Below are 26,132 nucleotides of genomic sequence, written 5' to 3'. Positions count from 1 at the left end.
AAGCTTGCTCTCAAGCTTTAATTTCTTCACTTAATCTTAATAACTCCCATAAAAACCTTACAAGAGCTTGTTATCTCAACTTAAGAACAAGAAAGAAAGAAGAAAAGAAGAGAAAAATTGAAGATTGGATATTAAAGTTGAGGTAAGCACATCAATTTGAAAGTTTGTGATTATTTGTTGTGTTTTTAGTTTGAATTAGCTTGAAATATGCTTAAAATAAAAAAAAAAATTGTGAGGGACCATTACTGAAATTTTGGCCAGCAGGTGATGGGAGTATGTTTTGCATGGTTTGATGGATTTAAATGAGTTTAGAAACTTTATTTAGTTGAATGGTTAGGATTAAAAGCATTAAATGTGGTTAAATACAACAATTTAGTAAGTTAGGGTTTTGGGACTTAGGGTTTATGAATCAAAAATGTAAGAAATGAGTAAATGGTGTCTTGGACCTATTGTGAAGTTAAAAATGGTCATTTGGGACCACATGAGTTGTGTTAGAATGGTTGGAATAAAAATCAAATTCGGAGGGAGTGTGGTCATGCTGCTGGCAGCATGACCAAGTCAACTTTGAAGGACCAAAAATGAAATTTTACAAGTCCAATTGATATGGAACCAATTGGGGATGAAAATAGACATAAAATGACACAATTTTCATTTAGGAACCATGCCCAAAAAGTGACCAAAACCTAGTGAACAAATTGACCAAAATTGGATAAGTGCAGGCTCCCCTGTACAAACTGACCAAATGAACAGTATTTGTTCATTTGGTCATAACTCGAGCTAGGCAGGTCCAAATGACCTGAAATTTTACCAGTGGTTAGATGAGATATAGACCTAAAACTTTCATGAAGAACACAAACCCAAATTCTTCCAGCAACCAAGTCTTTTGACCACCCCAAGTTGGTGACCCAAAACTGCCAGCACCAAAATTGCCCAGAAAATCTGGGTTGTTTTCAATCCGGCAGCCATGGTTCAAATGGCCATAACTTGGGCTACAAAACTCCAATTGGGGTGATTCAAAAATGAGAATAAACTTAAGATAATAAAGAATATTTTCTATGAAGGAATTTTTGCCAAATTCCAACAGTAAAATGATCAATGGAACAGTGCAATTAGGGACACCAAAACTGAAAATTTGACAATTTTGCCTAAAAGACTTAAGCTTTGAGAAAATGACCAAAACCAACAAATTTAATGACCAAAATGTGGTATGTGGGTGAAGTTGGAGTTACCATACCTATTAAGCCTTAAAAAGTCAATAATTTGACTTGAATAGTGTAGTGAATAGTAACCCAAAATATAAAAATTTCAAGAACGTCGAGTTTAGCACAATAAAGCTAGGTAAAAGTGAAGTTAAATTTATTTTTGGATTTATGCTAAGATATGGTACTGAAACACTATGAAACTGTGTGTTTCAGCTAAAAAATACTTGGAAGCTCGGAGAGACTGAGTCAAGGCCTAGAGGCGACTCACGTCAGGTCTGTGCACAATAATTCTTATTTAAATATTTTATTCTCAAAAATTTGACTTCTGTGATTAATTATGTACTGTGTTGCCATTTTATAATCGCAAATATGACTTTGAAAATTGATCAGATTTCTCATAAATTATTTAAATAAATTGTTTTGAATTGATTTTGTGTTCACACTTAGCATGACAGTATCACATTATTCCTCTTCCATTTATGGGGTTGAAATCGTTTTTTTCCTCCCTCTCTGGCTTGCCAGTTGAGGTTGAGATCGAATGAGTACTCATTAGCTAGCTAGCCACTTCCCTCATTGATTTCAATTAATGGGGTTGTAGATTGCTTTGTCGTGGTGTACAACATGGCATTGATAGGAAATTTTGTGTCATAGCTTAAGTTGTGTATGAATTGGCAACACTATGTTTCTTAAATTATTTGACTAAATTGTGTTATTATGAGCTCTGATAGTTTGCGAAATGTGATTGAGAAATATTTAAACTATGTTTTGATAATGAATGATTTATGTATTGCATTTCAAATTTTTATTGTGCACCAATGAGTATTTTTATACTCAGCGATAGCTTATTTTGCTGTCGCAGATAAGAGCAAGGAGAAAGCAGCAGAGTGAGCTGCTATTGAATTGAGAAATATACCGGTCTTTTTGTACGGGTATTATTTTGTACCCTTGTAGTTAATTTTGATGTAAATCTAGAAATGTTGTATGTATCAATGTAAAGTTGAGCAGTTGTAAAATAAATTGTAATAATGTTATTTTTTTGGATTTCCTTCTGTAAATTAATATTTGTACATGTGAATTTCATACTTTTTGCCTTGTGAATGATGTTATTAAATATTTTGAGATGAGAAATTTTGATTTGGATTGTGGAATTATTTTGAAGTGAATTGAAATGAGTTAATTTGAGATTTATTGGAGGTTGGGAGTTGAGAAAATTATTGGAAGTGTTTTTTTTTAGGTATTTGAAGAACTGTTTTCTCCAAATACAAACGGAACTCTGTCAAAATTTTTATAAAATTTGCGGCAAAATTAAAATGGACAAAAATTTTTATTAGTATTTAAACTTTGAATAAATAGTTTTTAATTCCTACCAAAATACTCACCACTTCCAAAATGCAAGAAAATAGTTTTAAAATCCCTTGTAGTATACTTAGTGAATTATCGGTAGGTGAAGTTCGGTAGTTCATTAAGTATTCTACAGGAACATGTTATGCCTTACAAAGGGGTAAGGTGTGACATGTTTTAGTGGTATCAGAGCATGGTTTTTTCAATAAATTTTGACTATGTGTATGAATATTTTATTGATAAGTACAACTGCTCAAGTGTCTTTAATTGATACATATGACATATTTATATCATGAATATGCACTAACGGAGGTCAACCTCCTTGTGTTTGATCTCAAGAAGTAGAAAATTTGGGAAAACGGAATGGAAGGAGGAGATCATTCCGAAGAACAATCTGTAGAGGCCGAGGTTCAAGGGGAAGCCCCAGCACTCTAGAACGTGAGTGGGTCAGCCACTCCAGCTCCTACTCAAAGATCGCAGATTCCTGCTTTCGGTTTATGCATGAGATGGCTGCGTTTTTCCAAAGAAATGGCGGGTAATGTGCCACCCCAAGCTCAAATGCAAGTACTGTAGCACAACCACAAATTTCACTGATAATATGAAAAATTGATGAAATTTGGGGCCACCAGAGTTTAAAGCGGTGTGGATCCACCGGAAGCGAAACGATGGTTGGAAAGAATGGAACGGGTTTTTAGAAAGCTGCAGTGTACGGAAGAGCTAAAGTTCGAGTATTCTGTTTCCTTGTTACAAGGGGATACGTATGAATGGTGGAAGACCATCCCCCATAGCCTGGTTGAGCCACCTGTGTTAACCTGGTCAGACTTTTTGAGAGAGTTTTGACAGAAATGGGTTCCCGATGCATATGTGGATATGAAGTTGCAAGAATTTTTGAGTTTGAAACAAGGGGACCGAACAATAGCATAGTATGAGAGAGACTTCTCAAGGCTAAGCCACTATGCTGGAAGCTTAGTCTCCACCCCCAGAGATAGATGTAAGAGGTTTGAGTCTGGGTTAAGGCCGAATCTGAGAATGCAAGTTGTGAGTTTCCGACATCAGAATTTTGCTGAGTTGATCTCACAGGCCCTGAAACTGGAAAGGATAGAATCTGAAGGGGCAGTAAAGAAAGGTACACAAGAGAAAGAGAAAACTGAAAAGACTACGGGACAAACATCTGAGAGTGGTTCTGGCAAGCGGAAACAGTTTGGGGGATCCAGCTCCCGTAGATCTGGTAGACGCAGATTTTCTGGCCAAAGACCACCCAAGTCTGGTCAGCAGACCCAGTAGGCACCCCGAGGAGCTCTATTAGTACGGCAGTGCGAAACTTGTGGTAGAACTCATGGTGGGGTTTGTTTCAAAGATATCGGTGCATGTTTTAACTGTGGAGGGAGCGGACATTTCGCTAAGGATTGCACTAGTCCGCGCCGGTCTAGACCTTCTGCTACATCTGAGGGATCAGCCCAAGTCTCTGCACCTAGAGGGTCATAGTCAGCTGCTAGAGGTAGAGGCAGAGGTAGGGGCCCTGGTAACACTCCTGGAAGTCAAAGCACTGTTAACCAGCCAGTACCCAGTGGCGCACCAGTCAGAGTGTATACCATGCGTTAGAGGGAGGAGGCTGAAACATCAGACGTTGTAGCTAGTAATTTTTCCATCCTTGACGAAGATGTACATGTGTTATTTGATGCTAGCTCCACACATTCGTATGTTAGTGCTAGTGTGATGTGTTCTACTGCTATTCAGTGTGTACCAATGGATTATGATGTGCTAGTAACAAGTCCATTAGGCCAAGAGGTCAGGGTAAATAAATTATATAGGGATTGTCCTTTGGTGATCCAAGGACACACTTTTCTGTCTGATTTAATTGAAATGCCCTTCAGAGATTATGACATTATCTTGGGCATGGATTGGTTAGCTAAGCATCATGCGATGATTGACTGTAGACTGAAGACAGTCACTTTTGGTCTTCCTCAGTATGGTGATGTAGTAATACATGGGGAGAGGCAGTTATTGCCTTTAAACATCATTTCAGCTGCACTGGCCAGAAAAATGATTAGAAAAGGGTGTGAGGCGTACTTGGCACATGTGATAGACACCCAAGTGGGGAGTCCAGCACTAAAGGACATTCCTACTGTATGTGACTTTTCGGATGTATTTCCTGATAAATTGCCAGGATTACCTCCAGAAAGAGAAGTGCAGTTTGAAATTGATGTTATGCCTGGTGTGGACCCAATTTCCATAACGCCATACAGAATGGCACCAGCAGAACTAAAGGAATTAAAAGTACAGTTGCAAGAGTTGCTTGACAAGGGCTTTATCCGCCCTAGTTTGTCACTTTGGGGAGTGCCGGTGTTATTTGTAAAGAAGAAGGATGGCACTCTCCGGTTATGCATTGATTATCGACAGCTGAATAAGGTGACAATAAAGAACAGATATCCATTACCCCGTATTGATGACTTGTTTGATCAGTTGAGGGGTGCAGCTGTGTTCTCCAAAATTAACCTGAGATCAGGTTATTATCAGTTGAGAGTACAAGAGCAGAGTATTCCTAAAACTGCCTTCAGAACCCGCTATGGCCATTATGAGTTCTTGGTCATGCCATTCGGGTTAACTAATGCTCCGGCTGCTTTTATGGATCTGATGAACACTATCTTCAGACCATACCTCGACCAGTTTGTTGTGGTATTTATCGATGATATATTGGTCTATTCGAGGAATGCAGAAGAGCATGATAGATATCTGCGGATTGTACTACAGACTTTGAGAGAGAAACAGCTATACGCCAAATTATCGAAATGTGAATTTTGGCTGAAGGAGATATCCTTTTTGGGGGACATAGTATCAGCAGAGGGTATTAAGGTACATCCTAGCAAGATTGAAGCCGTCCTTAATTGGAAGCCACCCAGAAATGTCACAGATTCGCTTGTCAAGGTTAATGGATATTACCGTCAATTTGTGAAGGGATTCTCCATGTTGGCATCTCCATTGACCAAGCTACTTAGAAAGGATGTGAAATTTCAGTGGACGGACAAATGCCAGCAAAGTTTTGATGAATTGAAGAGATGTTTGATAGAGGCTCTAGTCCTAACTTTACCTACACTAGGTAAAGAATATATAGTTTACAGCGATGCTTCTCACAATGGGTTAGGCTGTGTATTGATGCAAGATTGAAATGTCATTACCTATGCATCACGCCAGCTAAAACCGCATGAGAGGAATTATCCGGCACATGACTTGGAGCTTGCAGCCATTGTGTTTGCTCTTAAGATCTAGAGGTACTATTTGTATGGGGAGAAATATTACATCTACACAGATCATAAGAGTTTGAAGTATTTGGGCACCCAGAAAGAGTTGAATTTGAGATAGAGGAGATTGTTAGAGTTGATAAAAGATTATGATTGTCTAATAGACTATCAGCCAGGGAAAGCTAATGTGGTGGCTGACGCCTTAAGTCGCAAGACTATGGTAAGTCTACGGGTTACTCCTTTGTCTTTGGTGCATGAGTTAAGATCATTGCATGCCAGCTTAGAGATTAATAATGATGGGCAGACAGTAGTTGCATGGCATGTACAACCAGTGTTGATTGATCAGATTAGAATGGTCGCCGTAATGATCGAAATATCGGTCGTTGGAAGAAGTCCAGCAGGGCAAGAAACCGGAATTTTCAATTAGAGATGATGGTTTACTGCTACACCAGGGCAGAATGTGTAACACCCTCTCGGTAGCAACTCCGTACATTCTACTGTTCCGGTGACCGGTGTCGGTCCGGACAGCTAGAACGTCCGGAAAAATATTTAAACTAAAGTGATGAACCATAATTAACTCAAATATTAATAAGAAAAATTTAGGAAAAATTTTAGAAATAAAATACAACCAAGTTAAATGAGCCGGTGCCCAAGCGATGAGTAACCCAGAGGGAAGTTGCGGTTCTCGCAACTAGGAGCCCTAGACCCAGGGGAAAAATTATAAAATAATTTTTCGGACTCTAGAGAAGGGTCATTGAGGTTCCTATGGCATTAGAATGCCAAGAAAATATTTAGAAAATTTTTTCAATCGGTACAGACAATTTTGACCCATTAAGCCAAACGGAGGGCATTTTGGTTATTTCGCCTTCAGAGACGATTTTTGGCCGACTTGTCTAGTTAAGTAAATAATTATTATGATCTAAAAAAATGAATAAATATTGTTAAAAATTAAATTGAAATTTGGTAGAAAAGAAAAGAAAGAAAAAGGAGCTAAATTGGGAATTATGATGTCATGCTTAGGTAATTAAAAATGCTATGGCCAATCAAATTAAAGCAAGACAATTTAAAATACATTAAACTAAAGAAAAGGAGGCAGAATTCTAGAAAAAACAGCAGCCCTTTTCTTCTTCTTCAAAACGTTTTACACCTCCTCCCTCACTCCTCCATTAACAAACTTTCTAAATCTTCATTTTCCCTAGTTTTCTTTCAACAAAAACCCTAAGTGTCAACATAAAACCTTGATATTTCAATTTGGTGAAGTTTTTGGGAGCAAAAAGAAAGAGAAAAAGTGAAGTTTAAGCTTGGAAAATTCTGCCCTACAAGAGGTTAGTGCCATAACTTTTGCTTTTACATCTTTCTAATCTTGAATTTGAGCTAAGTTAAGTTAAAAATTTGACAAAAATTGAATTAATGAAGCATGGTTATATTCCATGAAGTTTTGGCAGCCTGGACATGAGTTAGGGTTAGGAGAAATCTTTGGTTTAAAGTGACATATTGCTGCCCCTCTTATAAATTATATTATTAGTATAGCAAATTAGGAGTGGAATGCATGAATTGGAGGCTTGGTCAATTAGGGTTAGGGTTTTGGGAGAGAAACTTGGATTTGCTTATGAAATGGTGAGTGCAAATTCTAATGGTCAATTAGTGACCATTTGAGGTAAGTAGACCATAATTTGAAGTGAATTAGAGTGTTACAAACCAAATTGGTAGGCTGCCTAGTGACAGCAGCAAGGAGGCTGTGAGTCCAGCCTCTTTGGACTGCCATATCTTTGGCTGTGTAGGTTCAATTGGTGTTTGGCCAATTGGACATGAAACTAGACTTATAATGGCACAATTTTGCTGAAGAAACCATGTCCAAAAGACCAAAGCAAGTGGACCAAAAGTTAGCCCCAATCCGGATACCCTGCAAGCTGATTCTGCAGAATGACCAAATAAATAGTAACTGTTCATTTGACCATAACTCACTGTAGATATGGTCAATTGACCTGAAATTTTTACAGCAACAAGTTAAGACATAGACAAACAACTTTCATGAAGAAACCTACCCCAAATTATGACCATAACCTATCCAACAAGGCAGTGGCAGTCACTATTTATTGTACTGTAGATTTGGTAAATTCTGCAGTTTTGCAATCCAGCCAGCTGTGGTTTTTGGACTATATCTGGAGCTACAAAACTCCAAATGGAGTGATTTAAAAAAAGAAATTCAAGTAGACAAAATAAGGAACAACTTTCATGTTTACCATTTCCTCAAATTCCCACTGCAACAGTGTCCAATGGAACAGTAAAGTTGGGCTACAAAAACTGAAAATTCTGCTTTCCTTGGTTTAAGCTTAGAAATGGTATTAATGCTTAATGCCAACAAGTTTTCAATGCAAAATATGGTATGTTGGGAGTGTCAAAACCAATGTACCTATTTTCTATCCAAAAGTCAACATTTTTGTTGACCAATGAGGTGAATAGTGACATCAAAACTTGAAATTCACAAATTGAAGAATTTTAAAGTATCAAATGCCCTAGTATACCTAACAAGATTGGTTTGGATAGTTTGGCATTCCAATAGGGTTCAGTTAGCAGTACTGCACATGGCAATATGCCATTCTGTGATTTTATGGCTTTTAGCCATTTTGATATTGTGTTGGGAATTGGCCTTGTGCCTATTGTTATTTACAGCTTGTTAGCTGTTCTGATGCACACCGGGAGATACATATGTAACTGATGGTGTGACGGCGAGGTACTTGATACCCAGCGGCTTTACCCGCTTATCCATCCGATGCTCAAAGATAGGTTACTTGGGCAACTAAATGAATGAAAATAGACAAAATTAAAGAAATAAATGAATATAACATATACAAAACAAATAAGACATATACATTAAATACATATTTATTTTCTGCTATTTTCTTTTATTTTATTATTGCACCACTAAGCATCATTGCTTAGCGCATTGCTTTTGCCACGCATAGGTTCTGGAGATACTGAACGTGAGCCCAGTAGACCGCAGACTGGGTGAGTCCATCCTGCAGCTCTGCACAGTGTTGATGTCACCTCACCTTCTACACTGCATTGGTAGGACACTAGGTTTCATTTTGGCATTTTGTAACTAACTTTTATTTTCTCATATGTATTTGAAATTATGTAATGTATTTTGATATTCATGTAAATAATGAGAATTGTGTTTGTGAATAGAAAATTTTGAATATTTGTTTATTGCTTATGTTTGAATACTATGAGAAATGAATGTTTGAGTAATGGAAAGGTTGTTGAAAGTCATGTTGAGACTTTGTTGATAAAATGGAGTTGGGATTGTTTGGAAATGATTTTGGAAGTGTTTTTAACAGGTTCCGAAGAACTGTTTTCTCCATTTTTAGCCGGCACTCTGCCAGATTTTCTTTAAAATTTTCGGAACCTCAAATAAATAATAATTTCGATAAATGGCTTAAATAAATTGTATTTCACAAGTTATATTCAAAACTATGACAAAAATTGATTAAAATAAAATAGAGGGTGCCGATACACCGTGTGACATTGCTTACTCGGATATACTGTACACGGGTAAGGGGTGTCACAGAATGTGTGTTCCTAATGATATTGATTTGAGGCAGATCATTTTGAAAGAAGCACATGAGTCTCCTTTTGCCATGCACCCTGGTGGTACAAAAATGTATAGAGGGCTAAAGGAGCATTATTGGTGGATGGGTATGAAAAGAGATGTGGCAGAGTTTGTTTCCAAATGCCTAACTTGTCAGCAAGTAAAGGCAGAGCATCAAGTACCCACTGGATTGTTACATCCACTACCAGTGCCAGAATGGAAATGGGAGAGAATAACAATGGATTTTGTAATGGGACTTCCAAAGACACAGAAGAGTCATGATGCAGTATGGGTCATTGTCGACAAACTGACTAAGTCTGCTCATTTTTTGCCAGTCCGAATGGACTACAGTTTAAACAGACACAAAGTTGTACATCGATGAGATTGTGAGACTTCAAGGAGTGCCAGTATCCATTGTATCAGACAGAGATCCTAGGTTCACTTCTAGATTTTGAGGTAGTCTTCAGAGAACCCTAGGAACTAGATTGAACTTCGATCGCATTCCACCCATGCATGCATGGCCACCCGAGAGGGTAATTCAAATCTTGGAGGATATGCTACGGGCTTGTGTGATTAAGTTTGAGGGCAGTTGGGATACACACTTGCCTTTGATTGAATTTGCTTATAACAACAGCTACCAATCAAGCATTGGGATGCCTCCATATGAAGCTTTGTATGGCAGAAAATGTAGAACCCCGTTTTGTTGGGATGACGTGGGTGAAAGAAAAATGATTGGACCTGAAATTGTTCAACAGACTGAAGAGAAAATCAGGGTGATCAGAGATCGACTTAAAACTGCATCAGACCGTTAGAAGTCCTGCATTGATTTGAAAAGAAGGGATATTTAGTATGCAGTGGGTGAGAAAGTTTTCCTCAAGGTTTCTCCTTGGAAGAGGATTATGAGATTCGGCAGAAAGGGGAAACTAAGTCCTCGTTTTATCGGGCCATATGAGGTTCTGGAAAGAATGGGTCCTTTGGCATATCGTTTGGCACTACCTCCAGAGTTGGAGAAGATAAATAACGTCTTCCATGTGTCTATGTTGAGGAGGTATCGATCAGACCCATCTCATGTACTATCAGTAGAAGAAATTGAAGTAAATCCAGACCTCACATATGAAGAAGAACCCATGAAGATTCTGGCTTATGAGGTGAAGCAGCTACGGAACAAGCAGATACCATTAGTAAAAGTGTTGTGGAACCATCATTCGGGCCAAGAAGCTACTTGGGAATGAGAGGAGGACATGAGGAGACAGCACCCACTGTTGTTCAGAGATTGATACCAGGTAAAATTTCGAGAAAAAATTTATTTTAAGGGGGGGAGAATTGTAACACCCCTATTGGTATAGCCTGGTATATTTTACTGTTCCGGTGACCGGAGTCGGTCCGGACAATTAAGGGGATTAGAACCACACTTAAGTCAATTAGAGAAGCCATAAACACAAATAATTAGTAATGTTTAATTAGTTAAGTATAAATAAGAAAAACAGAACATAAGAGGTTAAACGAGTCGAGAGTCACAGTGATGGGTGACCTTCTCGGGAATGACTGCGAAGTCATTTTAAACTCAAATTTCAAACTGTAAAATATGACGCTGCGGTCCTTAGGACCCTTATGAACATAGTGGAAAAGATAAAATCACGAAAAAGAACTGTTAAGTCAGTCAAATAATTAGGTCAGGGAGCCGAAAGAAATATTGGATTATTTGCAAACCGGGATAGACTGGCGAGGGGCAATTTGGTCAATTGACCCCGAGAGTTGACTCCTGACCTAACTGTCAAATAAAATCGGAGAAAAGAAAATTTCAGAGTCATGAATTAAATTAAAAAACTAATAGAAAAATAAATAAAAAAAAAAAGAGAAAAAGAAAAAGTGTAGGGAGATAACATCATGCATGACATCATGCGTGATGTCATAAAAGTTATAATTAATAAATTAATTAAATTGATTTTTTGGGGTCTTCCATAAGCTAAATAGATAAAAGAAAAGAAAAGAAAAAAAATAAAGTTGTCTTCTTTCTTTCCATTCTTGCCGCCTCACTCTCTCCCTTATTCCTCCATGAAAATTTCTCTATTAAAGCTTGCACTCAAGCTTTAATTTCTTCACTTAATCTTAATAACTCCCATAAAAACCTTACAAGAGCTTGTTATCTCAACTTAAGAACAAGAAAGAAAGAAGAAAAGAAGAGAAAAATTGAAGATTGGATATTAAAGTTGAGGTAAGCACATCAATTTGAAAGTTTGTGATTATTTGTTGTGTTTTTAGTTTGAATTAGCTTGAAATATGCTTAAAATAAAAAAAAAATTGTGAGGGACCATTACTGAAATTTTGGCCAGTAGGTGATGGGAGTATGATTTGCATGGTTTGATGGATTTAAATGAGTTTAGAAACTTTATTTAGTTGAATGGTTAGGATTAAAAGCATTAAATGTGGTTAAATACAATAATTTAGTAAGTTAGGGTTTTGGGACTTAGGGTTTATGAACCAAAAATGTAAGAAATGAGTAAATGGTGTCTTGGACCTATTGTGAAGTTAAAAATGGTCATTTGGGACCACATGAGTTGTGTTGGAATGGTTGGAATTAAAATCAAATTCGGAGGGAGTGTGGTCATGCTGCTGGCAACATGACCAAGTCAACTTTGAAGGACTAAAAATGAAATTTTACAAGTCCAATTGATATGGCACCAATTGGGGATGAAAATAGACATAAAATAACACAATTTTCATTTAGGAACCATGCCCAAAAAGTGACCAAAACCTAGTGAACAAATTGACCAAAATTGGATAAGTGCAGGCTGCCCTGTACAAACTGACCAAATGAACAGTATTTGTTCATTTGGTCATAACTCGAGCTAGGCAGGTCCAAATGACTTGAAATTTTACCAGTGGTTAGATGAGATATAGACCTAAAACTTTCATGAAGAATACAAACTCAAATTCTTCCAGCAACCAAGTCGTTTGATCACCCCAAGTTGGTGACCCAAAACTGCCAGCACCAAAATTGATCAGAAAATCTGGGTTGTTTTCAATCCGGCAGCCATGGTTCAAATGGTCATAACTTGAGCTACAAAACTCCAATTGAGGTGATTCAAAAATGAGAATAAACTTAAGACAATAAGGAACATTTTCTATGAAGGAAGTTTTGCCAAATTCCAAAAGTAGAATGATCAATGGAACAGTGCAATTAGGGACACCAAAACTGAAAATTTGACAATTTTGCCTAAAAGACTTAAGCTTTGAGAAAATGACCAAAACTAACAAATTTAATGACCAAAATGTGGTATGTGGGTGAAGTTGGAGTTCCCATACCTATTAAGCCTTAAAAAGTCAACAATTTGACTTGAATAGTGTAGTGAATAGTAACCCGAAACACAAAAATTTCAAGAACGTCGAGTTTAGCACAATAAAGCTAGGTAAAAGTGAAGTTAAATTTATTTTTGGATTTATGCTAAGATATGGTACTGAAACACTATGAAACTGTGTGTTTCAGCTGAAAAAGACTTGGAAGCTCGGAGAGACTGAGTCAAGGCCTAGAGGCGACTCACGTCAGGTCTGTGCACAATAATTCTTGTTTAAATATTTTATTCTAAAAAATTTGACTTCTGTGATTAATTATGTACTGTGTTGCCATTTTATAATCGTAAATATGACTTTGGAAATTGATCAGATTTCTCATAAATTATTTAAATAAATTGTTTTGAATTGATTTTGTGTTTACACTTAGCATGACAGTATCACATTATTCTTCCTCCATTTATGGGGTTGAAATCGTTTATTTTCCTCCCTCTCTGACTTGCCAGTTGAGGTTGAGATCGGATGAGTACTCATTAGCTAGCTAGCCACCTCCCTCATTAATTTCAATTAATGGGGTTGTAAATTGCTTTGTCGTGGTGTACAACACGGCATTGATCGAAAATTTTGTGTCATGGCTTAAGTTGTGTATGAATTGGCAACACTGTGTTTCTTAAATTATTTGACTAAATTGTGTTATTATGAGCTCTGATAGTTTGCGAAATGTGATTGAGAAATATTTAAACTATGTTTTGATAATGAATGATTTATGTATTGCATTTCAAATTTTTATTGTGCACCACTGAGTATTTTTATACTCAGCGATAGCTTATTTTGCTGTCGCAGATAAGAACAAGAAGAAAGCAGCAAAGTGAGCTGCTATTGAATTGAGAACTACACCGGTCTTTTTGTACGAGTATTATTTTATACCCTTATAGTTAATTTTGATGTAAATATAGAAATGTTGTATGTATCAATGTAAAGTTGAGCAGTTGTAAAATAAATTGTAATAATATTATTTTTGGATTTCCTTCTGTAAATTAATATTTGTACATGTGAATTTCATACTTTATGCTTTTTGAATGATGTTATTAAATATTTTGAGATGATAAATTTTGATTTGGATTGTGGAATTATTTTGAAGTGAATTGAAATGAGTTGATTTGAGATTTATTGGAGGTTGGGAGTTGAGAAAATTATTGGAAGTGTTTTTTTTTAGGTATTTGAAGAACTGTTTTCTCCAAATACAAACTAACTCACAAAATTTTTATAAAATTTGCGGCAAAATTAAAATGGACAAAAATTTTTATTAGTATTTAAACTTTGAATAAATAGTTTTTAATTCCTACCAAAATACTCACCACTTCCAAAATACAAGAAAATAGTTTTAAAATCCCTTATAGTGTACTTAGTGAATTATCGGTAGGTGAAGTTCGGTAGTTCATTAAGTATTCTACGGGGACATGTTATGCCTTACAGAGGGGTAAGGTGTGACATGCCTAGCATTTAACTACATAAATATATTTATAAGTGAATGTATGAGCATATCTTGAATATATAATAATATTGAAATTATAAATAAAATCAATATTTACTCACAGATTATCAAAATGTCACTGGGACAGCTGAGAAGATGAAGAAGGTTGACTCGAATCATCTAAATAATCGTGTTTAAGAAATTTATCAATATTAACTCAAAACAAATAATTAGAGAGTCTAAAACACCCTAGGTTTATGCCGGAAATCGGGCAGAATTTTCTTTGTATTTAGGACCTACCCAACCTACAAAATAACTCAACTAACACTTCTCAATCCAAAAGACCTCAGGCCCACTGTACAACAACTACACAATACCCATCCTGAGCCTCCCAAACCAGTCAATTCCCACATAAAATAATTATCTAAAAATTTAGGACGTTACAATAACCATTTGTACGACATGTCGCTTGAAAAAAATAATTTAAAAGAGCGAAAAAAAATGTTTAATTAAATTTAAATGAAATCTATTTTTATTTAAATTTAATTTTGAAAATTTTTTTTATTAATAAACCTAATTGGACTTAATTGGGCTCTTTAAAACCAATAAAGCCCAGTGGGAGATTTTAATTAAATAAATAAAAGCCCACTATTTTTTTGTTTCTTTTTTTTTAATCTCTATTTATTCATATTTATTCTTATTTATTTTTACTTATCATTGTCCCTATCTCATTAGCACTTCTAAACCCTTTAAGAATATGATTATCTATCTCTCTATAACTCTAAAACTAGAATCCTATAAATACCTAACAAAGAGAGGACAAAGATTAGATAACAACACAAACAACAAATACAAAGGAGAGAACAGCACAACCTAAGAAAAAAAAAACTTTCACCCCATCTCTCCAATTTGCCAAGGTTTCCCCATCTCTCTCCTTCTTTTTTCTTCTTTCTTCTTCTTCTTTTTTTTTTTTTTTTTAAGAAACCTTCAAAATTTTTTCAAAATATGTGTTTTAAATTATAAATATTTAAAAAATATACCTTATATCTATTCTTTTATATTTATATATCTTTAGATGGTCTCATATATTCATAACATTCATGGTCATATGATAAATTTGAGGAGAACTTACAACTCTGCATAAATTGATTTATGTCTACACATTGTTTATTATTTTTTTTTGTGCGTCTAATTATTTAAAAATCTATAAAAATTATATTTATATTCTTCATGAAATTTTAATAATTGTAGTATCAAGAATCATGCAAAAAGCTTCTAAATTGAGAGAATTATGGCTGTTTAAAATTAGAGTGTCTTCTATATGAGATTTGCAGGATAGTCAACTTGCAAGACCAATGTGTCTTTTAATTCTTCTTCTTTTTCTATGATTATTGATTCTAAAAATAAGTTCAAGATCTTTTCTAACTTTTTCCTTTGGTTTCATATAAATATCTTTTATGGTTGTGTGATACATTAATTTTTAAAAAGTAGTGCAGATCTATCTTTGATGCATAATAGTGTTGAACCACGATTTTTATAAATTATTTGGTAGAGATTTTAGGCTAGCTAATAATTTTTGAATTTGATATTATGTCTTTCCATGCTTTTGAAATTTTTGTATAATTTTTGTACATGTTTAACTAATTTTAGAAATTTAAATGCAAAAATACTACAAATCCATCAAAATCTGGAATTATCATGTATGTTTGGAATTTGATGTTCTTCAATAGAAATTTGTACTTGAATGTTAATTTAATGTTTTATACAATGTTATAGGATATTATGAAGTATTAGAATTAAGTTAGATGGACTCACGGCCATCATGTAGTTTTGGCACGTTAGAGGCTCAATTACATAGATTACAAGTGATTAAATTTTTAATTGCAATGTTTATTTTATTTTAAAAATAAAATGGTAAGTAGCCCTAAGATAAGTACTAAAAAGGGCAATAGCTACGTGGAGCTTATGTGGAGTTTAATGAGGGTAGGACATGGATTAACTTGCCATACTAAAAGAGAATGTCCTTCTTTAAGGTAGTTTGCCCTAATTAAAAGGTAAGTATCTCTTAAACTTTCTTGAAAAAAAAAATTTATATGTAATATGTAGTAATAATAGGAATTCATTCGGTAAATACTAAAATCAATTTTATTTGTATTTTAATCCATGTTTGGCATGTAAATTAAATTTAATTAAGTACTTGGTAAATTGTAAAATAAATTAGCATATTAGAAATAATTTTTTAGGTTATAATTATTTGGAACCTTTAGGAGTTTATTAGAATAAATTACACATATATATAATTTATTTTGTTTAATTATCTTTAGGGTACCTTGGTAAAAAAATGAAATAGGTAAATTAGAAACTTAAGATTGTTTGTAAATTGAACTTGTGTCAAAATCTAATTGTCAATAATATAATAATTTTAGTCATTCGGTAAATTTCACTTAATTTAATTTAGCAACCCCATAGATAGGAATGATTTTGTACGAAATTGTTTGTAAACAACAACTTATGTTTGAATTACTAACATGTGTAAGTTCATAAACTGCATTTTTAGGTAACAAATTTGATGAAAGAATAATAAACAAGACTTTTAGAAATATTAGTAGAAGATTGTCATTCGAATTAACGAGATTAGATTAGGCGTAAGGGGTGCCTAACTCCTTTCCCCTTATGTACCCACTATCTCGAACGTATTATGGAACATCTACAAGGAGTAAGTCAACATCCATAACCCTGTTAGAAAATTGAGAGCATCAATCAAGTCCCTTTAATTGTCATTTCGGAAATTGATGCCTCAATCAAATGTCTCTTAAAAGAAACAACGAATATATCCTGGTTATTGTCCAGGTAGCGACTCGTGTCTATCTATACTTTTGTAGCATAAATTTTTAGTGTCGTGGTAGTGTTATGGGAATATGGTACTTATTAGTGGACTTAATTCTATTAAGATTATATAAATTACATGTTTAAAAAATACTGTCTAAGAAGGTTGTACTTAAGTAAGATCAATGTAATTCTACCATCTTTCCTAAATATTATTTAGTGCACTTTATGCGATCCCAATAGATATTTTTTTTACCTCACACCATATGATCCACCCACAAAATAAAATTTAAAAAATGATTTGAAACAACTGAACTTTCACAAATTCTTGAATTTGGAGTGCATCTTCAACTTGGGAGACGAGCTTTAAATCCACATAGAGATGATGATTGAACACAGCAATCAAAAGGTGGGGGTGGAGAAACTCCATCATAGCTCTCTAGCTTTGCCATGACTCCTCATTCAGTTATTACCTGATGCTGAGACTTAAACAACTTAGGGTGACCCATGAAGGAAAAAAAAAAAAATTCAAAGAGCAAGTTTGTTAGTGAAAAATAGTTTTTTTTTTTAAAGTTCTTTTATGAAAAATAATTAAAAAAAAAACTCTAGTGTTTATTTTTCATATTCACCTGTTATTAATAAAATATAATTTTTAATTGAAAAAATTAAAAAATTATTCATATCATTCATAATTTAATTTTAAATATAATTCATTATAAAATATATTTGTAAACTTATTTTACTTTTAAAATTTTTAATTTATTATTCATTTATAATAACATGAATAGTTTTATCATCATAAATAAATATTTTTTTAAATAATTATTTAATTTAAATAATGACATAATTATAGTATAATTTTGATTATAGAAAGTCATTTATTTTTTATTTTAAAAATAAAAATTTTATTTAAAAAAGTAATCAGAAATAACTTTTTTTCAAATTTTAATTAATTTTAAAAGTTAGAAAAAAAAATTCATTTGACTGAAAATTAATAAATTTGAACATAAAATGGTTATAAATTTTTTTCAAAAAATTATTATAATTTTCCAAAACTCAACATGTCCCAAGAATCATAGAGAATCCATAAAATGGTAGAAGAAACAAAGAAAACAAGAAGAAAAAAAAAAAAGATATGGTGAATGAAAATAAGAGGGGGGATTTTATTTTAATTATAAAATTTTCACTATATTTTAGTTATTTATGTCTTAAATTTAAAATATATTTTAATCCCTAAAATTTGAACTTTAATTATATTTTAATTTTCAAATTATTATTTTATAAAATATTTTATTCCTTCAAAATTTATATTTAAAAAAAAAAATTTTAAAACAACAAAAAATCAAAGTCTTAAGAAAGTGGCCCATTTATGAGGGCTCATAATTGAAACCCAAAAGAAAGTGGGTATAGTTCACAAATGGAATGTGGATCAGTCTAATGAAACAATAAAAATTCTTAATAAATATATTTAAAATAATAATTTTTTCTTAAGAAAAAAAGTCTTAACAGTAACAGATTTCCTGTAACAATATTTTTTTTCCATAAAATTGACATATATAATTATTTTATTATAATTATTAATTATAATGTGACTATATAAAATCAATCACAATCAACTATTATAATAAAATTATCGTAGATATATCGATTTTATTATATAATTTTTCTCTGCATCAGTCACTAAACCAGAGGTGTGTTTCAGAAAAACAATGGAGAATGTTTTCAATTCAGTATATAATCTTAATTTTCTTTGAAATTTGATGAAATAATGTCAACAATCTTGGTTGAAACGGGTGCGTATCAAATGGTGCATTGTGAAACCGACAAGCATAAGAACTTTATGATTCCTCCTCATGAATCTTTCCACAAAGAAAGAACCTTCAATCTCAAGTGTATTCCAACCACTCCGCAACATATCTTTCAATGTCAAGGACTTCCAAGCCGATTGAGACTCAAAACTCATATCTTTCAATTTTAGAAATGATTCTAATACTAATAAATTAAAGTTAATTAATTTGAATTTTTTTTTAATATTTAATTTCAATTGAGATTTAAACTCGAGATTTTTCTGCACCACATTTTATATATTAAAATCTTGTTCTGCAATATTTTTAAGATAATTTTTAGTATTTTGATTCTAATCAAAACACTATTTCTTTTATTTATATTGTTATGTGGTATAGTGTTTATACTAGTGAGATTGAGAGAGTAATTTATAAAAAGTTACCCCTCTTAACTTTTAGATTACCACTATTTTTATATTTAACAGCTAATTCATCGGTTATTTATACCGAACATTTATACTTCATATCACTATATAAACAACTAATATATAATAGTTAACGGCTAATATCTAATAACTAATAATTACTAAAATAAGTACTAGAACAGCTAATACTAAAATAATTAATATTGCCCAATAGGGCCTAAACTGCCTAAGTTATGATGATGCTTGGTTGACTCCTCCTCCCTCCTTATTTATGCCAAAAGCACTCAAGAGATGAATGCAAGGAAGGGATAAATTTGCTAAGTAGAAAACAAAACAAAACAAAAAGTGCAGATGGGAATGTGAAGGAACAGTGCTTAAGCTTGTAAATTGAAAAGGAAACTTCTCACCCAAGTCCCAACCTTTAAAAATGGCACTTTTTTAGCTTCTCCCCATAAAGCAAAGCAAAGAAAGGCGAGTGGTCCGTGATTCTTTTATGATCTATGCATTAGAATTCAATTACTTGTAACACATTGTAGTTATTGAAGATTAAATTTCTGTTGGTGGGACATATTTTTGCTTGTTGGTACTTGATTTTTTGCTTCCCAAAAGATCATCAGTTCTCTTCTTTCATAAGAAGACCATGAGATCTGATGGTTGCATTACCCATATTACAGAAAATGAAGAAAATCAAGTAAGCTTCATTCAGGATTCACAGTAAAGAAAGAAACTTTATAGTGAAAAAGGGCCTATGAATTTAAGGGAAAAAAAGGAAGATAATACTTCGTACATTTCTTAAGCAACAAATGGAACAGCTACCACTGTAAGACATTCTTGAATCTGAAGCAAAACAACTAAAAACATTCACCAACCTGCCTGTACACTTGAAGAAACTCAAGACTTTACCATGTTGGAATGTAATACCCATTTGCATCTTCTTCCATTGGAGCAGGAAGATTGAGATCAATTAGTCCAGACATTGATATCTCAGGAACCTCTTGGTTAATCACCATATTTCTATCCTCAGCCCCTCCAACAAAATGTGACCTCTTGTGACCACCTAATGCTTGACCTGATCGGAAAACCTTAAAGCAAAATGGACATTCATGTACTTTGCCTTTTCTCATGCCCAATTTTTTCTCTGAATTGCCAGACCAATTCTTCTCAATTGGGTTTTTTCCACTGCTAAATTTGCTCATCTTACTGCTACTAGGCAATTTACTAGGAACACACTCAGTTTCTATCATGTTCTCACCACTCTCATATACTCTGTCACTACATGTATTAGTCTTTTTATGGTGGGTTTTGTATCCCCCAACAGGAGGACATTTACTTGCTGTCTTTGTAGCACTGCTGCTAAGAAATTCAGGATTGTAAGCATCATTCTTGCTGTTCTTTCTTGAATCATACTTCATTGAAGCTCTGTCAGCTTCATCATATCTATCTTCCTCCACCAGATCCTTCCTTAATTCCATTTTAATACGCCTAAACCTGCTTAATCTTTTGCCCAATTCAGGATCAAAGTCCTCTTCAAATCTAGACCCATATTCCACTTTATGCTTCTTCATCTCATTTTTCCCAGTATTTACATGAACAGAAATATCAGATTCAACCCTTTTGAGCCTATTCCTAAAACACCCATAATCAGAATTTTCAGAGTGATCATTTTCAATTGACACCATTTCCTGTAGCTTTGCTTTCTTCATCTCCAAAATCCCATTACCATTATTAACACCATTCTTTACACTAATTTTCATTTTGGGAGACGATGATTTAGTCTCCAAAACCACAGAATTGTTATCTGAGGAATCTGCAAACGAACTAAAACAACCTTTAAAACCAGAATCCTTAGACAACATCATCAAACACATAGCTACCTCTTCCTGCTCTTGCTCTATATCAGAAGCAGAAGACAGAGAACCATTTGCCAAAGAAAATAAAGAAGAGTAAACACCAGCAGTGTTATACCTCATCCTTTTGCATCTCCTTCGCTTACCTGGAGTCGATGTCTCAGTATCAGATTGGCTATCCATAACTTGATCTTTCAGCTTCTCAGTAGTCTCTGAGTGATCTTCATAGCTATTCTTGGAGTGACAAGCCATGTGACCGCAAAGAGCTTTCAATGATTGAAACCCTTTACCGCATTCCTTGCACACCTTTTCTTGCAGAAAGCTATTGTTGCTTGAATCCACCATAAACCTCCTTGTTTTCTTGGGGTTTTCTCTAAGACCATAACCAGATTGGGCAACAGCTTCGACCTCAGAGTCTCTCTTGCTATTACTTCCATTAGCAGCTGCAAAAGACTTGCTTGCGTTGAGCTTCATTTCCTCTTCTTCAACATCAATTGAATTCCCATTCCCATTGCCATTGAAATGGATCCTAATATGACCACCCAACGACTTGCCACAAGGAAACCTCTTGTCGCAAAACTTACAAATGAACAATTTTTTCTTCGGTTCCATGATTAATCTAACAGCAGAAAACAAAAAATACCCAGTAAAGAAAGCAAGATCAGTGACTCATACCTTTCCTAGAGCTTTGAAATATGCAGCATTTTCATGATTGAAAGAAGACCCAAAATCATAGTAAGCAAAGACAAATCAAATCCAGATCAAGAAACAGAGAAAACAGATCACGAAGTTTTTTTTCTTGGTCACTATTGATTGATCAGGAGAATCAAAAGCGTTGAGAGGATGTGACAGTTTCTGTAAAGTACAAGATCAGACCCACCGAGAGAGTCTCTTGAGATCCTACTGCTCAAGTACACACACATTTAGCCTTTCTTGAAAGCTAAAACAAGGAAAGAAAAGAAATCAAAGGGCAATTTTCATAGCAAAGAAAAATCAAAGCTTTAGAAGAAGACAATGATGAGTCACTAATGATGGCGATGAACGAGGCTATAAGAGTAGAATCAAACCAAAACAATGACTCTTTCTCTTTGTGTTTCTCTCTCTAGTTGGAGGAGAATTCCATGCATGGAAGCAAAAACATTAAAAAGGGAAGAAAAGATAGGCAGCACGTGTACTAAAGTGAGAACACATCGGTGTGAAATTGGACGGTCAGGATTCTGAGTGACTTTTGAGGATCCCAACAAATGAGGATTTAGTATTTAGTAAGATACTACAATAAAGCCACTGGGCCTTTGGTGTTATGGTAATTCTCTATGTTTGCTATGTAAGGTTTTAGGAAAGTTCGAACTAGTCTCGTATGTCCTACTAATTGTATTAGCTGTGCTTTTTCCATGAACCACCGTGCTTTAGGGATGATCATAAATCAAAATTTTGTGGGTATTTAATTTGATTGAATTTTAAGAAAATAAATTTAAGTATTATATAATTAAGTTTGAAATAAATTTTAATTTGAAAAGTAATATTCGTGATGAGTTTGAATCGGGTTCAAATTTCACATGTTGAATATCTGTTATCCGAATCCATTTACATAAATACTTAATTAAATATATTTTTATAATAATATTTATAAATTTTTATACATTTTACTTTATATAAAATGAAATTTAAATATTTTATAAAATTATTAAATTTTTAAAATGTAAATTATTAATTAAAATAATTTTTTATATAAAATATTAATTAAAATATATAAATTAAATGGATTCAGATTTTTTTTATTAATAATAATCGTGTTTAGGACGGGTTTGAGTAGTTGAGAATAAATTTTAAACTGGTTTGGAACGAATTCGGATTTTGATAATATTAATCGAGTTCAAGTAGAGTGATTTTCATGGGTACCCTACCCATTGCCGTCCCTATTGATGATGATCAGTATTTGGGGTTTTAATTTTGGATTGAAGTATGTCTAAGAATCAGAATCGAATTAAATCATATTTTTGATATGATATGGATTTATTTTTTAACATTTTAATTTTAATTTAATTCAGTTATCAATTCTTCAATTTCAGTTCGATATAATTTTGATGGAGATTTTAATTCTTAAAATAATTTTATGTAAATTTTTTCAAAAAAATATACTTAAATTAATATTTAAATTTTAAAATTGATTGTTAATATATAATATATCATATAAGATATTTTTTAACTGTTTTTAAATTATGTAATTTTAAACTATAAGGTTTATATATAATTATAATTAAATATATTATATAATATTTAAGATTAAAACTTAGATATTATTATTATTATTATTATTATTATTATTATTATATAAGTATACAATATCATATACATTTTAGCTATTTCTTAAATAATAATAATAATAATAATAATAATAATAATAATAATAATTAAGAATTATAAAGCAATTTAATGTATTTGTAACATAGTTAATTTTGGTAGAACCTAATGTAATTCAATGCAATCAACTATGTAATGGAATCAAGTTTGTATTGTCATTACATTACTATACTTAGTTACAAAATAAAAATATAAATAATATAATAATAATTTTTATTTTAATATTTAATTTATTTATGATATTAATAATAAATGGTAATAATTCAATAGTTGGTGGTCGAGTATTAGTCATAGCTAAGTGATGGCGATTGAGGTAGCAACAACAATAGTTAGATGGTTGTGGTAAGGTGAGGGTAGCGATGGTAGTGGTGGTGATGGTGGTAGTGGTAAATGGTAGTGGTGGTGGTAGCAATGATGATGCTAGTGGGGGTAGTGTTAGTAGTTGCAATGGTGATCAGATAGTGGCAGTGATAATAATAGTGTTGATAATAAATAAAAAAATCAAAATAAATAATTATTATTATATCCATTTCTGTATGTAAAAATTATTATGTTATTTTAAGTATAATTGATTACATTATGTAATTTTAATTTTATTACGATAATTTTTTTTATTACTAAATAATTGACTTGCCTCAATGCTTTGGTAAGTATACTGTACAAAGCTCGTTACTATGCTAATTCAGATTTGCTCCATGCCTCTGAGGGGCATAATCCAAGTTATTTATTGAAGTCTATTTTTGTTGAAATTCCTATTCTTCAAAGTGGTTGCTTGAAACGTATTCGTAATGGTCGAGACACTTCTATTTTTCATTCACCATGGTTACCAACTACTGTTGATCCTCATATTCATTCAGCTAATACAACTAGTATGGAGGATATTATGGTGTCAGACTTAATGGTTCCTGGTGGTCGTATGTGGGATATGAATGTTCTGCAGTGTCTCTTTAATCCTCAAGAAGTGCGTGCTATTCAGCAAATTCCTTTAAGTGTTATTGATCATGAGGATTCTTGGATGTGGAAATTTGATTCTAAAGGTATTTACACAGTGAAGTCTGGTTACAAATATCAGTATAATCAACTTCCTCGAGCTCCTACTTTAACGAAAGATTTGTGGAAGCTTGAACTGCCACCAAAGGTTCTCAATTTTCTTTGGCGAGCTTTGTTTAATATTTTACCTGTTTGCATGAATTTAATTCATAGACATGTGGCCATGTCTAGATTGTGTCCAGTATGTAATGATGAACTAGAAACTATTTTGCATTGTCTTATTACTTGCCCTTTTGCAAGGGATTACTGGGTTACTTCGAATGTTGGATGGTGGGGTGCTGTAGATAATTTCCCAGCTTGGTTGTCAATGATTCAGACTTGGTGTGATAGGCAACAGGTTCAAAAAGCTATTATGATAGCATGGGAGATATGGAATGCAAGAAATGGTATTGTATGGAAGCAAAAGCATGTTGTTCCTTATACTGTTCTTCAAAAGGCACAACATTTCCTTCAGGAGTGGCAACTGGCAAGAGTTTCTATGGTTTCTTATGATCCAAATACAGTTCCAGCTGTAATAAAATGGCAACCACCAGATGCGGGTTTGAAATGTAATATAGATGCATGTTTTGATGCAGTAACAGGGTTGATGGGTGTAGGTTTGGTGATAAGAGACAGTAATGGTCAATTTGTTGAGGGAATGTGTAAAAGTCTAGGTTATGTGCAAAATTCTTTGAATGCAGAGACTATGAGAGTAAGAGAGGCTTTAAGTTGGGTTAAAGGAAGGTTGTTTAATACGCCTCTGGTGATGGAGATGGATTGTTTGATGGTGAAGCAAGCCCTGGATCGTATTTTGCATGATAATTCTTATTTTGCTACTTTGATTCATGATTGTAAGTTTCTTGTTAGAGACGTTGCATCATTATCCTTTTCTTTTGTCAAAAAATCAGCTAACCAAGTAGCTCATATGTTAGCAAGGGCTACTGGTTTTACGTCTGGTTTAGCGGAATGGAGTGTTAACCCTCCAACTTTTATTCATGATGTACTGCTTTTTGATCTTAATAATAATTAAGCAGTGTTTTCCTTTTAAAAAAAAATAATAAAGTAATCAAATATGTAATCATGATTACATTACGATTTCTATTACGTCATATTAAACATGACCTAAAATTATTAAAAAAGGTAAAGAAATAAAAGATAATATTAGGTTGTATATAACCCATGTATAAATAAAAGATAATATTAGGTTGTATATAGCCCATATATACATATTCTTGTTAGTTGCATATAAATATATAATTATATTGAAAAAAATAATATATTCAAGAAAATTTAAAAAATATGTGTATAAAATCAATTCTTGGAATAGGTCCAGTTTGATTTCAGTACGATTTTTATTCAATTCTCGATAAAAAATTAGAACCAAATTAAATCATTAAAATAAGTTTTGATTTGGTACGGTTCTTAGATTTGATTCAAAACTTGTAAAAATAATACATAGCCATTCTCATGACTGTTAAAAAAGAAAACAAAAATTTTAGTTACGAAAATGCTAGTTGTTCTTAATTCAATAATTTTAAAATTATTTTTAAACTGATAACATCTTTATTTGGAATCAGTTTTTCTTTTATAATAATTACATAAGGAATTTATTAACAAATTTAACTAATACAAATAATTTTGGGAGAATAAGACCCTCTCTTGAAGACCAGACTTAGTATACATTATCATAACACAACAAATTTCGCTCATCTTACATGAAA

At 33.1% G+C, this 26,132-nt stretch overlaps 2 protein-coding genes across 3 annotated transcripts in view; one reads left to right on the top strand and one right to left on the bottom strand.

The window, feature by feature from the left end:
* The first annotated feature begins 6,179 nt into the window (after positions 1 to 6,179).
* The window catches only part of LOC110650551 (uncharacterized), a 76,725-nt gene continuing 56,772 nt past the window's right edge, over positions 6,180 to 26,132 (top strand). For both annotated transcript variants that reach the window (XM_058153996.1, XM_058153995.1), the window contains exon 1: positions 6,180 to 6,191. The gene's annotated coding sequence lies outside the window, so the exon portion shown is untranslated. The remainder of the gene's footprint in view (positions 6,192 to 26,132) is intronic.
* LOC110664078 (uncharacterized) lies at positions 19,853 to 22,157 on the bottom strand. Its single transcript, XM_021823604.2, has one exon. It carries the CDS (start codon positions 21,631 to 21,633, stop codon positions 20,074 to 20,076), a length of 1,560 nt encoding a protein of 519 aa, XP_021679296.2. The 5' UTR covers positions 21,634 to 22,157; the 3' UTR covers positions 19,853 to 20,073.

This window comes from Hevea brasiliensis, chromosome 9 (genome assembly GCF_030052815.1).
Source record: "Hevea brasiliensis isolate MT/VB/25A 57/8 chromosome 9, ASM3005281v1, whole genome shotgun sequence".
NCBI lineage: Eukaryota > Viridiplantae > Streptophyta > Magnoliopsida > Malpighiales > Euphorbiaceae > Hevea > Hevea brasiliensis.
Note: the sequence above shows the minus strand (reverse complement) of the source record. Positions and strands in the feature narration are given on the sequence as shown.